The sequence below is a fragment of the Cetorhinus maximus genome, chromosome 25 (assembly GCF_964194155.1).
Source record: "Cetorhinus maximus chromosome 25, sCetMax3.hap1.1, whole genome shotgun sequence".
NCBI lineage: Eukaryota > Metazoa > Chordata > Chondrichthyes > Lamniformes > Cetorhinidae > Cetorhinus > Cetorhinus maximus.
The window spans coordinates 21,894,706-21,916,026 of NC_135903.1; the positions used below are offsets into that span (position 1 = coordinate 21,894,706).

At 44.5% G+C, this 21,321-nt stretch overlaps 1 protein-coding gene across 3 annotated transcripts in view; it reads left to right on the plus strand.

The window, feature by feature from the left end:
- The window catches only part of LOC144667956 (acid-sensing ion channel 2-like), a 519,367-nt gene extending 500,940 nt beyond the window's left edge, over window positions 1-18,427 (plus strand). For 2 of the 3 annotated variants that reach the window (XM_078529603.1, XM_078529601.1), the window contains exon 10: window positions 16,840-18,427. In XM_078529603.1, coding sequence (XP_078385729.1) covers window positions 16,840-16,980 — 141 coding nt within the window. In that variant the 3' untranslated portion in view covers window positions 16,981-18,427. Of the gene's footprint in view, window positions 1-13,996; window positions 14,079-16,839 lie in introns of all 3 variants that reach the window. The other variant, XM_078529602.1, reaches the window with a different exon arrangement.
- The last annotated feature ends 2,894 nt before the right edge of the window (window positions 18,428-21,321 follow it).

Consider the following 21,321-nt stretch of genomic DNA (forward strand, 5'->3'; position numbering starts at 1 on the left):
GGAAGCTGAAATTAAAATAAACAGAAAATGTTGGAAATGCTCAGCAGGTATGGCAGCATCTGTGGAGAAGGGAACAAAATTAATGTTTCAGGTCGATGGGTGTATCACTGAATTTAAGGCAGATTGCAAAGATTTTACATTTTTATGTCACATTTGATGCCAAACCCACCCATTTTGTGGCTGTTATTTTCCCCCTAAGGCCAATGGGTCTCCCATTGAACTGGGTTCAATGTCAAATGTTCCGATTGGGTCATTGCCTTTGCCAGCTTATAGGTTGTGAGCAAATGCAAATTTTCAATGCAAAACGTTCAAGTGGAGCTGGACAAATTTTTGAAGGAGGCTGACATCTCTGTGTAGAAAAGAAAAGTGGGATGTTGGTAAATGGTCATTATTATTTCCAGGAACTCATATGATCGCTTTCAAGGGAATTGGAGAGAGAAATTCCCAGGATTCATTTTTTCCTTGAATTGGCCAGTATTTTCCTTAAATCTTGTTTCATACCACTCCATAGAGAAGATATGGTTGCCTGGAGTGGGACAGGGCTGAGAGTTGTAGATTGGGGAATTATGCTGCCCAGTTTTAACACAGCTGATGGGAGACAGACTCAGTTGGCCAGCTAGTCTTTATCTATCTATCTTCTTCATTTAGTCATGTGCAAGTGGCCCCAATCAGCAGAGTTCTTCCCAATAGCACCCAAAACTGGGCAGCAACAATGAAGAAAACCCAGACCAACGTCTGTACACTGAGCTATCATATTAAGATAAAGCTGGGCAATTGTCTACGAGTGTAGCTGGTTTGTTTGGCTCCATATGTGCCAAGAAACCAACACCTATTATTAGCAGAAATAAAGCTTCATTTATGTAGTCTGGTTGATCACCTGGCTAAAATTGGGCCTGGTAATGTGTAAAGACCAGCGGAGTAGGAATATGGGATAGCTCTTTTTTAAATTAATTCATGGGACGTGGGCTTCGCTGGCTGGGCCAGCATTTATTGCCCAACCCTAATTCCCTTTGAAAAGGTGGTGGTGAGCTGCATTCTTGAACCGCTGCAGTCCATGTTTGTAGGTACACCCACAGTGCTGTTAGGAAGGGAGTTCCAGGATTTTGACCCAGCGACAGTGAAGCAACGGCAATATGGTTACAAGTCAGGATGGTGAGTAGCTTGGAGGGGAACTTCCAGGTGGTGGTGTTCCCGTGTGCCTGTTGCCTTGTCCTTCTAGATGATCATGGTGATGGGTTTGGAAAGTGCTGTCTAAGGAACCATGGTGTGTTGCTACAGTGCATCTTGTAGATGGTGCACACTGCTGCCACTGTGTGTTGGTGGTGGAAGGAGTGAATGTTTGTGGACGGGATGTCAATCAAGCGGGCTGCTTTGTCCTGGGTGGTGTCAAGCCTGTTGAGAGTTGTTGGAGCTGCACTCATCCAGGCAAGTAGAGAGCATTCCATCACACTCCCGACTTGTGCCTTGTAGATGGCGGACAGGCTTTGGAGGGGCAGGAGGTGAGTTACTCGCTGCAGTATTCCTAGCCTCTGACCTGCTCTTGTAGCCACAGTATTTCTATGGCTAGTCCAGTTCAGTTTCTGATCAATCGTAACCCCAGGATGCTGATAGTGGGGGATTCTGCGATGATAATACCATTGAATGTCAAGGAGCGATGGTTAGATTCTCTCTTGTTGGAGACAATCATTGCCTGGCACTTGTGTGGTGTGAATGTTACTTGACATTTGTCTGCCCAAGACTGGATATTGTCCATGTCTTGCTGCATTTGGACATGGACTGCTTCAGTATCTGAGGAGTCGCGAATGTTGTTGAAATTCTGCAATCATCAGCCAACATCCCCAGTTCTGCTGACCTTATCATGGAAGGGAGGTCATTGATGAAGCAGCTGAAGATGGTTGGGTCTAGGATATTACCCTGAGCACTATCTGCAGTGATGTCCTGGAAGTGAGATGATTAACATCCAACAACCATAACCATCTTCCTTTGTGCTAGGTATAACTCCAACCAATGAAGAGTTTCCCTCTGATTCCCATTGACTCCAGTTTTGCTGGAGTCCAGTTTGACGCCATAGTCGATCAAATGCTGCCTTGATGTCAAGAGCAGTCACTCTCACCTCACCTCTGGAGTTCAGCTCCTTTGTCCATGTTTGAACCAAGGCTGTAATGAGAGCAGGAGCTATGTGACCTTGGCGGAACCCAACCTGAGTGTCAGTGAGCAGGTTATTGCTAAGCAAATGCCACCTGATAGCCCTGTTGATGTCCCCTTCCATTACTTCACTGATGATCAAGGGTAGACTGATGGAACAGGAATTAGCCAGGTTGGATTTGTCCTGCTTGTTGTGTACAGAACATACCTGGGCAATTCTCCACATAGCCGGGTAGATACCAGAGTTGTAGCTGTACTGGAACAGATTGGCTAGGGCGCAGCAATTTCTGTAGCACAAGTCTTCAGTACTATTGCCGGAATGTTGTCAGGGCCCATAGCCTTTGCAGTATCCAGTGCCTTCAGCCATTTCTTGATATCACGTGGAGTGAATCGAATTGGCTGAAGAAAAGCATCTGTGATGCTGGGGACCTCCAGAAGAGGCCAAGATGGATCATCCACTCGGCACTCCTGGCTGAATATTGTTGCAAATGTTTCAAAGAACTGGCACAGAGATAGTCGGTTGGATGGTCTCCTGTGTTGTGTCATTCTGTGATTCTATAAACAACAGTTAGTTGCCATTTGGATGCCAGTTAGTATCAAAGGAGCAATGCAGAATCAGCAGTATGAGTAGGATCTCATACCCTAGCCTTTTATTGACTGGCTTCAGTTAAGTATCTACGTATAAATACAACCCTAATCTGGTCCTCCAATATTTCAGACTGGCAGCTACGAATCTCTGATACTGTTAATAGTTGTCAACGCCATCATCACTGAACACTTGGCTACTTCGATGTTGCTTAGTACATACCTGCTGTGATAAATATTGGCCATAGCACAACATTGGTTTCTGTGAAGCAGATGCTGTATCACTATTTGCGTAAACCATAGGCTACAATTAGACAGAGCACCTCAGGTAATTAGTTTTTGCTGTTGAAATGAAAAAGGCCATCGTAAATATTATGGTAACTATTCCCAGACACAGAAATAATCTATCAATGTTGTTGTCAAATGTAAATGGAAGAACAATATGGCAGAAAAAGTGTTTCTGAGTAGAAGTAAGAGGCAACTTTATAGAACCAATGGGTATCATTTGGGTATAAATTCCGGAATGAGCAAGATCAGGGTAGAGACTGCCATAAACTGCCTGTGATACAGGAACTCAAAGACAAAAGAGTAAAAAATTGATCCTCGTGTCCATTCTCCAGTTAGAAAACGGGGACTAAAAATACCAATTACCCAGGGACACCTCAAATGCATCCAACCCCATATTGCGACAGCCAATTTTTTAGGTGACCCTGATAGCCCTCCAAAAAGGTTTCGGATCCTTCCATAAATTTAGAGGCATAAAAATTAAATGTAAGGACCCATCTGCCAATGAGATTCCTAAGCAAAGCAGGTGACAGGCCTGCCCTTCTCAGGCTTTCCTGTTCTGAAAGCAGCCTCGCCAGCAGCTTCCACCTTCACGGTAATTGTCATAAAACTTTACAGCTTGAAATGGAGTCAGGAAGGGCACAAGTATTCCTCTAAGCTCTACAACAATCCCAAGGGTTGCTACAATCCCACTACTCTTACTGAGGACCGTGCCTGACAGCCAAAATGGTTTCTTTGGAAATCAATGAGCTGCCTTTGGGAGTGTGACAAGTAGTGGCAGCTGTTTGAAAGTATTCAAATGAGGACCAAGGCCCAATTTAGGGTGAACGCTGGGCCTCTTGACTTGGACACATGCTGTTTGTGCATCATCGGTTATGCGCCTGAAACCAATTTTAACCAATTTCTACCCCAAATTGTCTGGCAGGTTTAAAAGAAACAGCGAGCAGCGTGACAACCAACAAACAGCACTGATCCCTGGTTTGAAAGTAACGAATTATGTTAGGGGATCCAAGATCAGACATGCCAACCTAGAAAGCTACCAAAAGCTGAACATCAGCTTCAAAACAACTGTCACAGATTCAAAACGGTTGACAGTTCAAAAGCAGCTTTGAATATTAATGTGAAGAGCCGCTGTTTGAGTAAGTAGTGGGACATGGCATGACATAACCTAAGACTCCATCACTTCTATTACAGTATGCAGAAGTACACTTAGCAGCAGTACTGATTGGAAGTGAGTGTTGCCAACATTAGAATCATTCCCTATGTTCCTCTTCCCAGAACATTTTGATTTTTGATACCTGGCAGCCAATTTTCCTGACATTATCTCCCATATACAAAGGACAAGGAAAAGGCAGTGGAGCTGGCTCTCTGTCCCATTGCCGTGGGATTTCTAGGGCTCTCCTGAGGGATTAGCATCTTCAATAGGTCAAATCCCAATCCTGCCATGGTAATGAGGTGACATTTCAAGCCCTTTAATCTCAGTTTCCTCTGGTTACCTCTAAGGGAGCACCCATTTCCACTGGCACCATAAGAGGATGAAGTCCGATCACAGCACTCACCACACCTTCCACCAGCGCAGAGATACACACCTTGGCGTGGTCTAGCTTTAGAATACGATCACAATCTGGTGAGCGCATCACTCTGTCTGATGCGCAGCAGGCAGAGACAGGGAATTCCCAGGCCCCCGGCACTCGGAGGTTTGCTGGAGGCCACAACTTTGCTGAGTACAAGTCAGATGAGGAGCCTCTGGACTCAATCATGTCACAGTTGCTGGAGCTGCAAAGGCAAGCTCGGGAACACCAGGAAGGGATGTCCGCTGCACTCCTCAGATTGCGAGGCATAATGGAGGAGTCTATCCGCCTTCAGGCTGAGGTGATAGCGCCAGCATGCAAACGCACCAAGGTCAACACTGGTAAGATGGCGGCTGCCATGGAGACCTTGGTTCAGGACGTTGCTCCTGTGCTGATGCGCAGGCTCAACTCCATCACTGGCCTCCAACAGTGTGTATACGAGAGGGGTGCGGGGCAACTTGATCTCACTCCAGCTACCTCTTCTCAAGGAGTCAGCCAGGGCCCTGGGCACTCATAGCAAGGTGGATCAGCTAGTGTACCCCCCCCAGGGCCATTCATCCAGATGACCACAGGAGTGTCTGGCCCATCTGAATCCCCTCTTCCTGTGACCTCAGCAGCTCCAGCTCCTCTGCCTGCCTCCTCCACTGCCGCACAGCAGCACTCCGAAGGCAGGCTGGGGCCCTCCAGGTTTCGGCCTTCCAGAGGCCGCCTGTCAAAGTCATCACAAACAGGGGGTAGCAGTCAACAGGACTGTGGATGGTCGGGGAGCACCAAGACTTAGCAACAGGGTTAGGAAGGTTAAGCAGATGTAGTTGCACAGCCTGGGCACTGGTGTTAATCGCTTGCACATATTGTTCACTATTGTAAATAAACTCCCAAGAATGTCTCCCTGCCAATGGCTCCTTGTTCTGATGAACAGTGTCCTTGTCACTCAGGTGTGAAGCCTTTCTGCGCAAGATAAAGGCAGGTGTCTCAGTCCAGGGCCTCTGCCATGTGCTTTGTGCAGCCTTCAGACCAAAGTGATGGTCCGGCCTCACACTCCCTGGACACATTACTGACGCCTGCACCTCGACGGTGCTAGTCAATGTTGCCAGAATGTAGTGGGCAGGCGTCACAGAGTACCGCCATTGTCTCTGTGTGCTCTCAGCACCTTTAAGGTGGGGCTGGCCCCCACCTCTTCATCATCTGTGTCCAATGATGCTGTGCTCCTGAAGGGCTCGGGTGCTGAAGGCAGACAAAGGATCAGATACTTTTAAAATTTCATGGCTGCGTCTCTATGATACGACCCTGATCACAGAGCGCAAGTGAGCTACCCTCAGCCAGACAAGAGTCAGACATTTTCAGAGGCTATGTGAAGATCTATAGAGTGTCCTCACTGCATGTCATCATCATCCCCCTGCAATCGAGCAACTATCAGGGCCTCCACTGCATCTCCATGACAGGAGCATTCTCACATAGGGTATTTGCGCTGCCATAAGCCAGGCTGGAGTCAAACGTTCATAGAGGCAATGTGAGGATCTATGGTGTCTCCTCACTGCATGTCATCGTCGTCTTCCACAAATCTAGCAGCTTTGAGGGCTTCCTGAGCATGCCTGCCACGTCTGGCCAATGCGAGGGCCTCATCCCCATCATCATCGCCTTCAAGGACCTCCTCACCCTCATCGCCATTGGTGTCATCCTCATTGGTGGAGACCTCCAGCTCCTCCATCCTCTCCTCAGCCAACTCCTCTCCCCGTTGCAGTACCAGGTTGTAAAGGGCACAGCAAGCGATGTGTGATACCTTCTGTGAGCTATATTGCAGGGCTCCACCAGACCCGTCCAGGCACCGGAACCTCATTTTTAGCATCCTGATAGTTTTCTCCACTAAGTTGCGAGTTGCAGCATGAGCCTTATTATACCTTCGCTCTGCTGCATTCTGAGGCCACCACATGGTTGTCATCAGCCATATCCTCTGTGAGTAGCCCTTGTGCCCGAGGAGCCATCTCTGCAGCTTCTGTGGACTCTGGAAGACTTCAGGGATCTGTGACTGACTGAGAATGTAGGAGTCGTGCACACTCCCTGGAAACCGTGCACACACAAGGATGCGTTTGTGGTGGTTGCACACCAGCTGCACATTCAGTGAATGGAAGCCCTTGCGGTTGATATAGTTGACCACGTGTTGTGTTGGAGATCTGAGCGCCACGTGAGTGCAGTCAATGGCACCCTGCATCTGTGGGAAACCCGAGATCTGGGCAAATCCAATCGCTCTTGCATCTTGGCTGTCCTGGTCCCGGGCAAAATGCACAAAGTTCTGTGCCCTCATGAAGACGGCATCCGTGGCCTCATGGATGCATTTGTGGGTGGAGTCTTGTGATATCCCACAGAGGTCACCTGTGAGGCCCTGAAAGGAGCCACTGGCATAGAAATTGAACGTCACTGTCACTTTCACGGCCACTGGCAGTGGATGCCCTCCATGTCCCCATGGTGCCAAATCCTGCAGTAGCCGGCAGATGTGACTGACCAGTTCCCTAGACATGCGCAGTCTTCGGCAACACTGTTTCTCGGTCATCTGCAGGAACGAAAGGCGGCATCTAAAGACCCTGGGTCTAGCTAGGCACCAACCAGCGATGGCTCGCTGTGGCTCTTTGGTGGCATGTGCGGGAGCCCCAGCAGCTGCTTCTTCCAGAGGGTGCTGCTCCTCCCTCTGCGCAGCCAGGTGCCTCAGTTACTCTCTCTTCTGTCGTCTTTGCTCTCTGTATGTCACGAGGCATACAGTTAGGTCACCGGCCTCCATGGTCCTGAAGTACTCCTCATGCAGGATGAAAGAGAGAGACGTGTGGGTTAGCGTGGGTGTGCTAAGAACCTGTCTTGGTTAAGTCTGAAGGTCCCTTAATGCATCCCGGAGAGTGCTGGCCATCATTTGGATGGCCAGAGATTAGTGCGCTGCATGACTGCCCGAAACCCCACCCACCTCCGCCCCACTCCACCCAACCGTTTGGAGGCAGCTTTGCCCATTGGACTGCATACTGTGCTCTCAGCTCAGGTGCAGGCATTCTCCTAACCCACACTGCAAGGCTGCACTGTTAGCTTGAACCATGGGGGAGGGTCCAGACCGGGATAATGACACTGCGAGGGGCTGTGAGTGCCTCCACCAGCGACTGTTCCACGCAGCTTTGGCAAGGAGATTGTGTAACATGCCCAGTCGCCCAACTGTTCTGTAGTCGACTAAAGCGCTCATTACTTTGCAGTTTATACCCAAGGGGTGAAAAGCTCTGGAGCACTTCGTGGCACTTTGATGCCTCTGCATTGCTTGAGTGGGCAGAGAAGCTAAAGGCTCCGACTCCAATCATATCAATGTGGCTGTGCCTGAACTGTCTCAGCTGCAGAGGAATGGTCACTTTATACAATGTTTCCCTAATGCAAGGCTGCTTCCCTCACCCACCCTCCCCCACACCCCACACATGCTTGTGCACTACCTTAAACCACAAGGCCCGCCCGCCCACCCCCCCAACATGCCTGAACCACAGGGCAGCCCTTGCCCCCATCCCCCCCTCAACGCGCCTGAACCTTGAAGTCCAACAGGCGGCCCAGGCTAGCACCCCACAATGTTACTGTATACTCACCTCTATGTTCCACTCAAAGTGCAGTCCGCCAAGACCACACCTTTTATATGCAGTTGTGAAACACGTTGCTGTACAATCACACCGCCGTGGGCAGACAATCCAACAGGGAGGAATGATTCCGGCAGACTGGGCTTATAACGATATGCAGATGTTTTACAATGAGGTTCCCGATGTCCGATGGCGGGGAACGCGGCCCCACATCGGCAGGCGGAGCAGATGATTGCAAACTGGTTTCACGATGTCATGAAACCGGTTTTTGGCCTTCTTGCCATATTGTCCGCTCACACCACCGAACACACCTGATGCCAGCGGGCACGGAAAATCCTGGCCCTAGTCATTGATACAGATTGTAAATAGTTGAGGCCCAAGCATTGATCCCTGTGGCACTCAACTTGTTGCATCTTGCCAACTTGAAAATGACCCATTCACTTACTCCCTGTTTCCTGTTAGCTATCCAATCCTATATCCATACTAATACATTACCATGGACTCTTATTTTGTATGGTAACCTTTGATGTGGCACTTTGTCAAATCCCTTCTGGAAATCGAAGTACATCACATCCACAAGTTCCTATTTATCCATATTGCTTGTTACTTTCTCAAATAACTCTAATAAATTAATCAAACATGATTGCCCTTTCACAAAACCAAGTTGACCTTGTCTGATTGCATTGAGATTTTCTAAGTGCCCTGCTATAACCACCTTAATAATAATTTCAGCTTTTTCCCTATGACAGATGTTAAGCTAACTGGCCTCAGTTTCCTACTTTTGATCTCTCTCTTGAATAGAGGAGTTACATTTGCTATTTTCCAGAATCTAGGGAACAGCCATTTCTTTTAAGACCCAAGGATAAAATCTAACAGGGACCTGGGGACTTGTCAGCTTTTAGATCAATAATTTTCTCAGTATCCTTTCCCTAGTAATCAGAATTGTTTTAAGCGTCTCCCTCTCTTTCACCTCCTGATTCACAATTATTTCTGGGATATTATTTGTATCCTCTACAGTGAAGACTGACACAAAATATCCAATCAATTCATCTGCCATTGCCTTGATTTCCATTATTAATTCCCCTGACTTACTCTCTAGAAGAACAAGCTTACTTTATTTACTCTTTTAAAATACCTGTAGAAACTCTTTTTGCTTTTATATTTCTAGCTAGCTTTCTCTTCGACGCTAATTTCTGCCTCCTTATTGTTATTTTAGTTATTCTTTTCATTTTATATCTATTCTGCATTCATCTGATCCAATCTTCTCACCTAGCACTGATCTTTGCAAAATTATATGCTTTTTCTTTTAAGTTTGATACTATCTTTAACTTCCTTGGTTAGCCAAGGATGTTATGTCTTACCCCCTAGAGTTTTTTTTTCTCACTGGAATGTATCTTTGCTGAGAGTTGTGAAATATCTCCTTAAATGTCTGCCACTGCATTGCTACTGACCTATCCCTTAACTTTACAGTTGACTTTAGCCAGCTCTGTCTTCATACCCTCCGAATTTGCCCTTATTTAAGTTTAAAAGATTAGTCTTAGACCCACTCTCCTCTCCCTCAAACTGAATGCAAAATTCAATCATGTTATGATCACTGCTACCTAGGGGCGCCTTCACTATGAGGTCATTAATTAATCCTATCTCATACCAGATCTAGAATACCCTATCCTAGTTGGCTCTACAATGTGCTGCTCTAAGAAACAGTCCTGAAAAAACCATGAACTCATGTTCCAGGCTATCTTTGTCAATCTGAAATGTCCAATTTATATGTAGATTAAAATCACCCATGATTATCACCATGCCTTTCTCACAAGCCCCTATTATTTCTTCCTGTCCACCTTGTCCTACTATTAGGGGGCCTATAAATCACTCCCACAAGTGACTTCCAACCTTTACTGTTTCTTATCTCAGTCCAACTGATTTTATACCTTGATCTTTAGAACTAAAATTATCTCTCTCTAATGTACAAATGTCACCCTTAATTAACAGAGCTACCCTTCCACCTTTTCCTAGCTTCCTGTCCTTCCAAAATGTCATGTATCCTTGAATATTCAGATCCCAGCCTTTGTTATCTTACCTTTATTATGGCTATCAGATCATGCATATTTATTTCTATTTGAGTTTTCAATTCATCTGTCCTATTGCAAATGCTATGCACACTCAGATGCAGGTTCCTTAGTTCTGTCCTTTTACTATTTTTGCAACAGCATGGTTCAGATGAAGACTGTCCCAACGGTACAGCTCCCACTTTCCCCAGTCTGGTGTCAGTGTCCCATGAATCGAATCCCATTTCGCCCACACCAATCTTTGAATAACGCATTTAACTCTCCAATTTTATTTACCCTGTGCCAATTTTCTCATGGCTCAGATAATAATCCAGAGATTGTTACCTTTGAGTTTCTGCTTTTTAATTTAGCCCCTAGCTTCTCATACTCCCTCAGCAGAACGTCTTTCCTAGGCCTACCTGTTGTTGATATCTACGTGGACCATGAACACCGGATCCTGCCCCTCCCACTGCAAGTTCCTCTCCAGCGCTGAGCAGATGTCCTGAACCCTGGCACTGGGCAGGCAACACAGCCTTCTGGACTCTCGTTCTTGGCTACAGAAAACTGTGCCAACCCCCCTGACTATGCTGCCCCCTACTACCACTACATTCCTATGAACTCCCCCACTTGAATGGCTTCCTGTACCACATTGCCATGGTGAGTTCACTCGTCCACCCTGCAGCCCCCGCTTTTGTCCCCCCAGCTGAAAGAACCTTGAGCCCGTTGGACAATTGCAAGGGCTCAGTCTCCTCCAATTCTACCTTCTTGATCAATTCTACCTCATTCACAGTCACATTCACACCCTCCTGTTCCTGACCACTGACCAAATTAGAAGACCCTATTATAAGAGGTGTGACCACCTATGGAACAAAGTGTCCAGGTAACTTTCCCCCTCCCTGATGCATCGCAGTGTCTGCAGCTCTGCCTCCAGCTCAATGACTCCAAGCTGAATCTTCTCAAGTCACTGAAAATTACTGCAGATGTGTTTGCCCAGAATCACAGTATCATCCATATTTTCCCACATTCTGTAGTTGCAACACATCACCTTCCTTGCCATATTTATTGTGTTAATTAATTTATTATTATTCTCTTAATTAATTTATAATTAATAAACCCTACCACTTCCAAGAAGGTTTACTACTTCCAGTAAACTTTACTAATACTAATAAAACTTTGCAATTACTTACAAATTATATGGGTTTTGGAAGATAAATGAATAAAATGCTCATCAATTAATCACTTACCTGCTTCCCTGTGATGTCATACGTTGATTTTTCTCAGAATGCAGCCTGTCCACAGACTGAGCCCCCTAGCACTTTTAAACTAGTCTGTCACTCTCTGCACTTTTTGAAAATGAATGTTAAGGTAGCTACTAATGTGAACAACACCTCCTCCCTCACTCACCAAATTTCCAAGCTCATGCTTTGTGACTAACTGCACTCAGTGACCAGTTGCTGTTTTTGCACTTGCAGAGTAGATGTGAATGTGCATAAACTCTGTGGGATTGTTATGCTGTCAAATTATTTAAATCCCAGGCCCTTTAGATTTTTGACAAATAACACCAGCCTGCAGTTATAAAAATCAATGCTTGTTATTTCATTGTTTGTTGGCATAAGTCTGAGGGTTATCATTATAGGATTAATGCTGCTTAACTATTACCACAACCTATCATTATCACAGTTGGGGCCAGTAAGTTCACAGTTTGATTGACAGCTCCAGGTGGTTGTAAAGTGATTACCTGTCTTTAATATGGGGCTATGAATACAAATATTGTGTTTTCCTAAGGAATTAAGCACCTGAAGGCAATGTTTATTTTTAAAAGAGATTAAGTAGTTGATGGAAATGTTTGTTGTTATAAGGGATTGAGTACTTGAAGGGACTTAAATGTTACCAATGAGAGTGATTTTTTAAAATATAGTTAAGTCTGCAATAGACACTTAGTAGTTTATTTTATTTCATCCCACCATGGCTCGTGAGGTCTGCCCAAGGTGGATAATGGGTGAGTTGGTTTGGAGGGTACAAGGAGAAAGGTGGTTGGTGGGGGGAATTGGTTGGCATGAGTTAACACTAATCTGGCATAGGGCTGAAAAGGGCCATGGGGTTGAGTGGGGGCATGGGTTGGCATGGAAAGTATGAAGGGCCATGGGGGATGGATGGGGGGCATGAGGTGGCATGGATAGGGCATGGGGGATGTGCAGGGGGTTGAAGGGATGTGAGGGGTGAGGGCTAAAGGGCTGTTTTTTGTTTTATTGTTATAATAACTGGGATGAATTCCCAGAGCACATAGGCGGGCCTTTTAACCAGCCCCTCTCAGCACTCGGCAGCCCTTGTGGCTGCCTCCAAACTCTTTCTGGGGGTGGCAGGCCTGACTTCTGCTAACACCACCTCCTTGGAATGAAAATCTGAAGATTCGGGGCACTTTCGCCTGAGTCGGGTTTACAGAGTGGGGAATTTTTGTGACTCTACACTCGACTCAGGAGCAAAAATTTGGCCCCATTTTAATAATCTGCACCTCCAAATGTAGGTGTACTTCAGCTTTGCCAGGTTCAGCACACTTGGGTGTTTCATCCCCAGTCACAGGCACCTAGAAAATGTAGTCTGCCGATTTGGCGCATTATTGACATCTTGGACCTTACTGTAGTTCTAAGCATTTATTTGTTTCTGTTGTATCTTTTAACGAAAACAGAAGAAACACTTGCATTTATGTAGCACTTTCATGACTTAAGGGCTTCCCAAAATGCTTTACAACCAATGAAATACCTTTGAAGTGTAGCCACAATAGTGGGGATAAATACTTCTCTAATTGGGACTTTAAGAAGCCAGCAGCTCGTTTCATGTTTTCCTATCTCAACTTTGTGTGCAACACAGAATGGAAAAAAGTTACATCAGGTTGGTTCAATCCCCTATCTGACTTGACTTCAAAACTACCTTCCAAATGAACCTTCAATGGCAGTGAACAAAGCAGATCCTCTTCTTGTAAAACATTGACAAACTGACACATGATTGTAAGGTCGATGCCAGTTGGAAAAACAGATAATTGGCACGTAGCAAGGCGACAGGCTCTGAAACAGTTTTCAGGTGCTGGGCCAACTCAACAATGGAAGTAGATTCAGGCTATCTTTCTCTAGGGGAGGTCAGGACCGCTGTCATTCTCAGGGCTACTGAAATGTTTTAAGCAAATTTTAAAGTTCATGGTTTAGCTTAACTACTTTTGAAATATCATTACAACTCAGGCAATTTTAGTTGAATTATCAACTTTGAAGTAGGTTTTTCAGTCACATTTTAAAATGTAAATGTATAAAATATTCTAAATGACAGTAAGAGGCAGGTTGAGTTGATATACGTTGGTAGAAATTAGAAGGGTTCATCCCATACAAGGATTTAATGGGCTGAATGGCGTCCTTCTGGAATGACTCGATGGCATAAAAATATAAGTCGGGATTTTCCTGTCCCGCCTGAAGTCAATGGACCTTTGGCTGGTCCGTCAAATCCGTCCTGCCCGCAACGATTCCCGCTATGGGCGGAATCGGAAAATCCCGGCATTAGTACCCGAAATTCTGAGAATTAGTCTAAGTACATTAGTTCCAGAATTAACCTTTTGTTTATCCCCAAATTCTGTAGCTCTTTAGGAAGCTGCTTGCCTTCAGTGCTCAAATAAGGGCTAAAAACATCAGCAACTCCATTTTATTTTAATTATAATCACAGTATGTAATTTCAATTTGCGTAAAAGAACTAGAACAAATCTCTTCCCTCTCTTCTATGATCCCTTTGTAAGGCTGTTTTCTGCAACCTGATGACTGGCTATCCTTATCACTCTCTACTGAAGTACGTGGGGCAAGTCAGAAATACAAACGAAGGTAATATTTATCAGTCGCCACTTCTGCATTTCAAGCATACAGTTTCAGTCAAACCTACAAGCAATGAAAAGTCCGGGATTATCTGCAAACAATCCTTCAACTGTCTTACACTTGTCATTTAGGTTGAAAACTGCATCGCTCTCAATCTTCCAGAATTGTTAATTGCATGCTTCCAATTCACCCGTTCAATCTTGATGAGGCCCATCTTCTGCAACCACTTTCCTGGCTGTATATCCTCTGTACCCACTTATGGGTTGTGCAGTTACCCAGATCCATGGCACAATTTCCTGAATCTGAGTCAGGTTTGGTTTCTTGATGGAGGCGCATTAACGCTAATTTCCCTAAATCTACATTTCAGGTCCTTTTACTCACTTTGGGCTATTCTCACCAGTCACCACCTGTCTATTTTTAGTTATGGTGATTTTCCAACTATTTCTTCTCTCTTTCTCTCTGATTTTATGTGCTGCAAAAAGCTGTCTCTCTCATGTATTAGGTCATCCTGAACCACCACTGTAAGTTTCCTAACAGTCTAAACCTAGGTGGGGGACACAGTTTAAAAATAAGGGGTCTCCTATTTAAGATGGAGGTGAGGAGGAATTTCTTCTCTTAGAGGATCATTTGTCTTTGGAATTCTCTTCCACAGAGAGTGGTGGAGGCTGCGTCATTGAATATATTTAAGGCTGAGTTAGACAGGTATTTGATCGACAAGGGAGTCAAGAGTTATGGGGGACAGGTAGGAAGGTGGAATTCAGGCCACAGTCAGATCAGCCATGATATTATTGAATGCTGGAGCAGGCTCAATGGGCCAAGTGGCCTACTGCTGCTCCTATTTCTTATGATCTAAACCACAGAATTCCCTTAGCCTACTTCCATTCGCAGCAGTGGGACTGAGTTTTGGAAGTCTTTTCAATGATCCTCCTATGTAGGTAATGGGCATCAGGACCAACCACTCAGAGAGGTGGAAACACCTAATTTTGGCTGAATCTCCCAGGCCTTGAGAATGCCAACAGTTGATAGGACGTGATGAGGATTGATAAGGTAAGAACATTTACAGCACTGCTTGTGGGCCAGAAGGAGCAGGAGTGTTTTCTCAAGGCTCAACAAGAAAGCTGCCTCATAGACCCCACCAAAGGTCAACTTCCCCTCCCCCATGAACTCCCCCTAATCATGATCTCCCACAAGATCTCCCCCACCTCCTGTGATCTCTCTTTTCCCATTCCTCCCCAACCAAGATATTTCCCTAGCTCCCTCCATTCCTCCATCCTCTCTGCTCCCTGGTTGAAGCCCCGAGCCAGATCTTTAAATGGATCCAGGCCCAGAATGGAGGCAGGCAGGTGCAAAAATTTGGACTGCTGCCTCTGTGCCATTTACCCGCCATTGCCCTGGCACCAAATCATTTTCAATTCAGGACTATTAATGATGAAGGCCACATTCTCACGCCAACTGAAATTTTCAGTCAGCAATTCAGGCAGCCCATAGTCCAGGCTAATGTGGTGCGCTCAGAGCAGGAAGTGCAGGTTGAGGATTGGGTGGGGGGGTGTTAATGGATCAGCAAGGCCCCCACCCACCCCTCCAACCCATAATAGCTTCTGAACAACTGCTCCAGCCACTGGTTGTCCCCTCGAGGGTTGTCCCTCCACAGTCATGGCCAGGCAGCTGTGGACATTTTAAATTACAAAACGACTGACCTCTTCTTCAGAGGCACCTCCAGATTGAGGCACCCTCTCTCTCCATTTGAATCTGCAACTCCCCATCAGCTAGTGTGTCAGTGCTGGAGAGCATCCCATTGACCCTCCAGCCTCCGGAGCCCACTCACCGTCCTTAATTAAACAGTGAGCCTGCTCCCTGCCATTAATTGGCCTGGCCCTTTAAACTCCTGGTGGAATTTAAATTCAATTAATACAATCTGGAATTGGAAGCAAAGCTAGTCTCAGTAATGGTGACCATGAAACTATAATCATTTGTTATAAAAACCCATCTGGTTCACTAATGTCCCTTTAGGGAAGGAAATCTGCCATTCTTACCTGGTCTGGACTACAGGTGACACCAGCCCCACAGCAATGTGGTTGACTCTTAACTGCCCCCTGAAATAGCCTAGCAAGCCACTCAGTTCATGGGCAATTAGGGATGGGCAACAAATGCTGGACATCCACATCCCATGAAAGAACAAAAAATAAAGAATTGTAAATCCTGGCCCTCGTGTCACAGATTTTCCCTCTGTCTGGCAGGAAACCTACAGAAACAACTTTAAAAATGTCCTGGTGCTAATTTCAAATTAAATATCGGGTTCAAACGCATGACATTGTTTTTTAGTAACCTCAGGAAGGGCCCTGTTTGCAAATCATACAATTAAGTGTGGTTAATTTTGATTTCTGAATATTTCTTTTGAACAGTGAGTTCCAACCGTGTTACCGTAGGTACTTACCAGGTGGGTTCCTGAATCCAGCATTGTGAGGGTTGAATAAACAGACTTTCAGTTGGTACAACACCATTCACATACCCTTGTGCTAAGAACTGCTGCGTTTCTCCTCATGTTTGTTAAACTCCCTCTCACTATTGAGCCCACTTAGTCCTATTTGATGATAATTTTTTTAAACGAAAACACAGAGAGAAGTAAATGAGTAACGATAAAGCTAAATATACTGAACCAGAGTTGGTTAAATTGCAATCAAGATCAAAATGGAGGTTCTCTCTATTGGCTGCTTATCAGCGGCTATAGTTTGAAATTCCGGAATAAATGGCCCCGCTTGTGTTTTGACAGGTCATGAAGGATAAGTTAATGGACCTGACTAGCTTCAAGAAAGGAGAGGAAGAGCAAAGTCATGATGATAATGTGGTAACACTCTCTGTTAACCTGGACGAGCCGCTCAAACAGGACTCGAGCTCTTCCCAGCTGAACTGAATGTGCCACAAGCCTGCCAAACAACGTTATAGGAAAACTGTGTTGTTATTATACACATAACAGATTTTGTTGAATGCATAATTAATACCTTATTGCAAGATAAAAACTTGTGAGATAACTCTTGTAAAGTACAATATACTGTGAAGCTTCCCGGGCAAGAAGAGGCGACCTTTCAGGTTTGGAAATCGCAGAAAGAATTCCTCCTTGTCTGGAGGGCACTGTGCCTGGTCTGCAATCACGACATTTAATCAGGGCACGAGCCAATCATTGCCTCGTATGCTCCAAAAATTGAAATGACCAATTAAGTAATCTGTGTGGGTATTTTTTTCAACAAAAAAAGAAACTGAATTGATGTGTTTGTGATGGAAGTGTTTGCTGAGAACATCACTTATTTATTTCCCTTACATGTGAGCTTGTGTCACTTTGTTTTACTTCATTTAGAGTGCAACCACTGTAGCAAATCCTTGGTTAGGTAAGATGGTAGCCAACAACAACAGAATGTAGACCAGCATTGCCCACACAGCATAACACCCCGTCCAGCATTCACCACATGTGCTGATCATTTTACTCTTCATATTGTCACACCGTTTAGTTTTTGAGGTACTATCCACATAAAAACTGAGAATCCACTGGGTTGTAACTTGTACGTCTTTGCAATCAGCCCATTTCCCTTACGTTTATCGTGTGCTGTTTTGCTATTGAGAAATATCAATTTTCACAAAGTTCACTAAATGCATTAAAGCAACTTTTTCTTCACTCCATGCTTGATGGAGATTGTGACACATGAACGAACTTGTGAAATGGATGAAAGAGTTCCCAATGAGCAAACATCACTTCGATTTCAAATATAGTGAAAGCTCATGACAAGAGAGCGCTTTGTATCTAAGCACCAAGCTATTTTCCTACCATTACAAATCCAGATCAGGGTGTGAAAGGTGTTACTAATACTTAGTAGCACTATATGGTGAGACCTCCTATATGAAGAACATGCAACACCTTTAATACGGTCCGGGAGCATGTTTTTCCCACAGAGACCTTTGAGAAAGTAGATAATTTACTGAAACAACACATAGAATAGCAATGGTACAAAGTGCTGTGCGCTCCTCACACAGTGTGGCATCAGTAATTCTGTGATAGAAGCCAAGAATAAAGCAGAGGCCTTTTACTGAGTATATTGTATAGATTTATTGCCAATTCTCTAAAAATACAACTGTACTGGTCAAAGAATAAAGAAATGTTCTGGTTATAGTTAGATTAATACTTCTGGTCTATGTAAAATCTCTAATTCCAGTTTGTTAATTCATTCACCTATACAAACCAACATCTTTCAACAGAAAACCACAAGGATAACATTAGCTGACACTGAGATTTTCTCATCTGATTTATTTCTTTGTGTATTTAAAAGAAATGTAGATGTGAGTCTTAAATAAAGAGTACATGAAATGGATGTGCAGTTTAATGAAGGTTTCGGCCCTCCAAATTGTGTGTGTCCTTTGCAGCATTCAGAATGCAGAAATTCCCGAACCATTCTTTCTGAGATATTTCTAATGCTGGTTGATAGAAAAACATGTGAAGCCAAGAACCTTCTTTTATTCGCATTATTGTTGCTGAAACCACGGTGTGCGATATTAATGTCTGAACACCGGACATGATTGAATTGTATTACTTTGTCCACTACTTTAACTGAACTGTTGATCTATTTATTGTAAGTGTTCATACGATAATAGCTCCTGCAGTAATTTCTTCTCAAGGCTAATCTTCTTTTACTAAGCTCGCAGCATTTTATAACCATTTTACTTTGGTGTAGGTATATTACTATAGTCTGAGAGTTAACAAAAGGAAATGTCTTGTCAGGATTCTCCATAGGTAGGTCCATGCAATTGTAAATGAGAGTCATCAAATTAAACGCTGTATATGTAGTTCAATAGGAGGTAGAACCTGTGTTTGACTCCAGCAGCTTCTGGTGTTTCATGAAGGGCCCAATTTTCAAAGTGCAACAGAACATTGCTAAATTTAACTTCAAAGGAGATAATAAATGATTGCTGTTGCCTCTGTGACATCTGTAGGAATCTCTAACTCAGAGGAAATGGTTTTTAAATGCTGTCAAAACATATTTCTCTGGTGAAGCCAATCATTCCTATACCATCTTTGAGATGCGCCACAAACACCCTGCTTTTGTGGCAAATCCAAAAACAACTCACCCCACGACATGATTATTGATTACAGCCAACAGATAGACCCTCATATTAACATGGAGTGGGATTTACAAGCGAGGGGAGGAGTTTCATTCTCCAAATTCTGTGGTATTTAAACTACTATTTCTTTACCAGGTTTCCGCCTGATTGTCAGGTTTGGCTCCCTGTCAGGCAGGCTGCAGAGGCTGCAGTCAAGCACCAGGGAGGTTTTGTGCTGCTTGGGGTAGAGATTGCGAGAGAGAGAGTGGGTACAGAGTGGTTTGGGGATGATTGTAGGGTGTCAAAGCGAGATTGGTTGTCATCAGTGAGATGCTGGTGTCAGGGAGAGATAGGAGGGGGTTCCGGGAAAGGTCATGGCAGAGGTAGGGGTGGAGACCCAAGGGAATCAGAGAGAGAGGGAGAGGGAGTTCGGGGGCAGAAATGGGGGGAGTGGGGGAAAGATTGTAGGAGGGCATCAAAGATGGCACAGAAGGAGATATGGGAAATTGAGGGAGAGTTGATGATCATGGCGGGTTGCGGTGGGGTCAGTGATCATAGGGCGTTTGTGATCAGGGCAGGGTGGGGGTGGGGGGGATTAGCGGTTGGAGGGGTCACTGACCACGAAGAGCCATTGGAGGGGAGAGGAGGTTTACAGGTTATTGGGATGAGGGCAATATTCTTGCTTCTTCTAGCTCATAAGCAATGAAATAATGGCCCTTCTCGTCTCCATTTACCTGTCGGGTTTTCCAAGGTCAGGAAACCTGGCCGACTTCTGGTTAAAAATAAAAACATTGTTAAATTGAAGATACACAACCTCCTTAAAAGGTTTCAACAACTGACTACCTCGTGGGAGCGGATTGGCCACGCACCCATCGCTCTACCTCCATTAGAAATTGGTGGGTTCGAGCTGGATTGGATTCCTGTTTCAGATTTTTAACATTTTAATCACCCAAAGGAGGGGGTTAAAATTGTCCACATAATTCTTAATTGATCTAATGAAAATGAGCAATATGGAATAAAAGTTCCATCAAACTACATTTGTGCTAAATATAAATATCACAATGATCCTGATCGCCAGGAAGCACAAGAGGTGTCTTCATTGAAAAGGTGTGTCGAAGCCCTGTAGAGTTCATCTTATTTTTATTGTAATATGGGAACAGTGACTGAAAATAATTTAGATTCTTGGGATGAACTTGCACCATTAGCAATCCCAGTATAAACCTTTAGACTTAGGAGAATTAAAAATTATATTTAGCCCCTTTGTCATAATGCCATTGATGTAGCATTGATATTGCATCTTTAATGCAGAAAACTACCCAAGAAGCTTCAGAGAAGTGTAATCAGTCATAGAAATATGCCAAGTCATAGAAAAAGTTATTAGGATGACCAAAGCTTTGGACACAGAGGTAGGTTTTAAGGATGATTCTAAAGGAGAAGTAGGAAGTGGAGATGCGGAGAGATTTATGGAGGCAATTCCAAAGCCTAGGCAGCTGAAGGCATGGCCACCAATGAGAGGGCAAAAGAAGGGGAGTAATGCAAATGAAGCCAGAGGCAGGGCAATCCAGAGTTCTAAGGTGCTATGTATAGATCTAGAGGAGAATACAGAGAAAGGAAGTGATGAGGCCACTGAGGATGAGAATTTTAATTTTGAGGCATCAGAAGGCCAAAAACCAAAGTAGTTCTGTGAGTACACGGGCACTGGGTGAGTAGCATTTGGTGCGTGAGTGCATGCTAGGATACGAGCAGCAGAGTTTGCAATAAACTGCAGATTGTGGATGAGAGGAGACCAGCTAGGGGAGCATAGGATTATTCAAGTCTGAAGGTGACAAAGGTGTGAATGAAGGCTTCAGCAATGGATGGACTGTGCCAGGAATGGAGGGGGATGGTGTTACAGAAGTAGAAATAACTGGACATTTTAATACACTGCTGCTCTAGACAAGCTAAAGAGGTTAATCAATGATGTCTAAATAGAAATTCCAATTGTTTATCAGCGGTTAGCATGTTAACCCATTAACATATGTTGGCCAAAAGTCTAGGCTTAACAATGAGTAACAAATAAATACACAACAATGTTACTTAGAAAATTACTCACCTACATCATAAAAGTTTGCACAAATGAGTGTCTTCATAATCATCAGAAATAGCTCAACTGTTCAACCCCTTCACT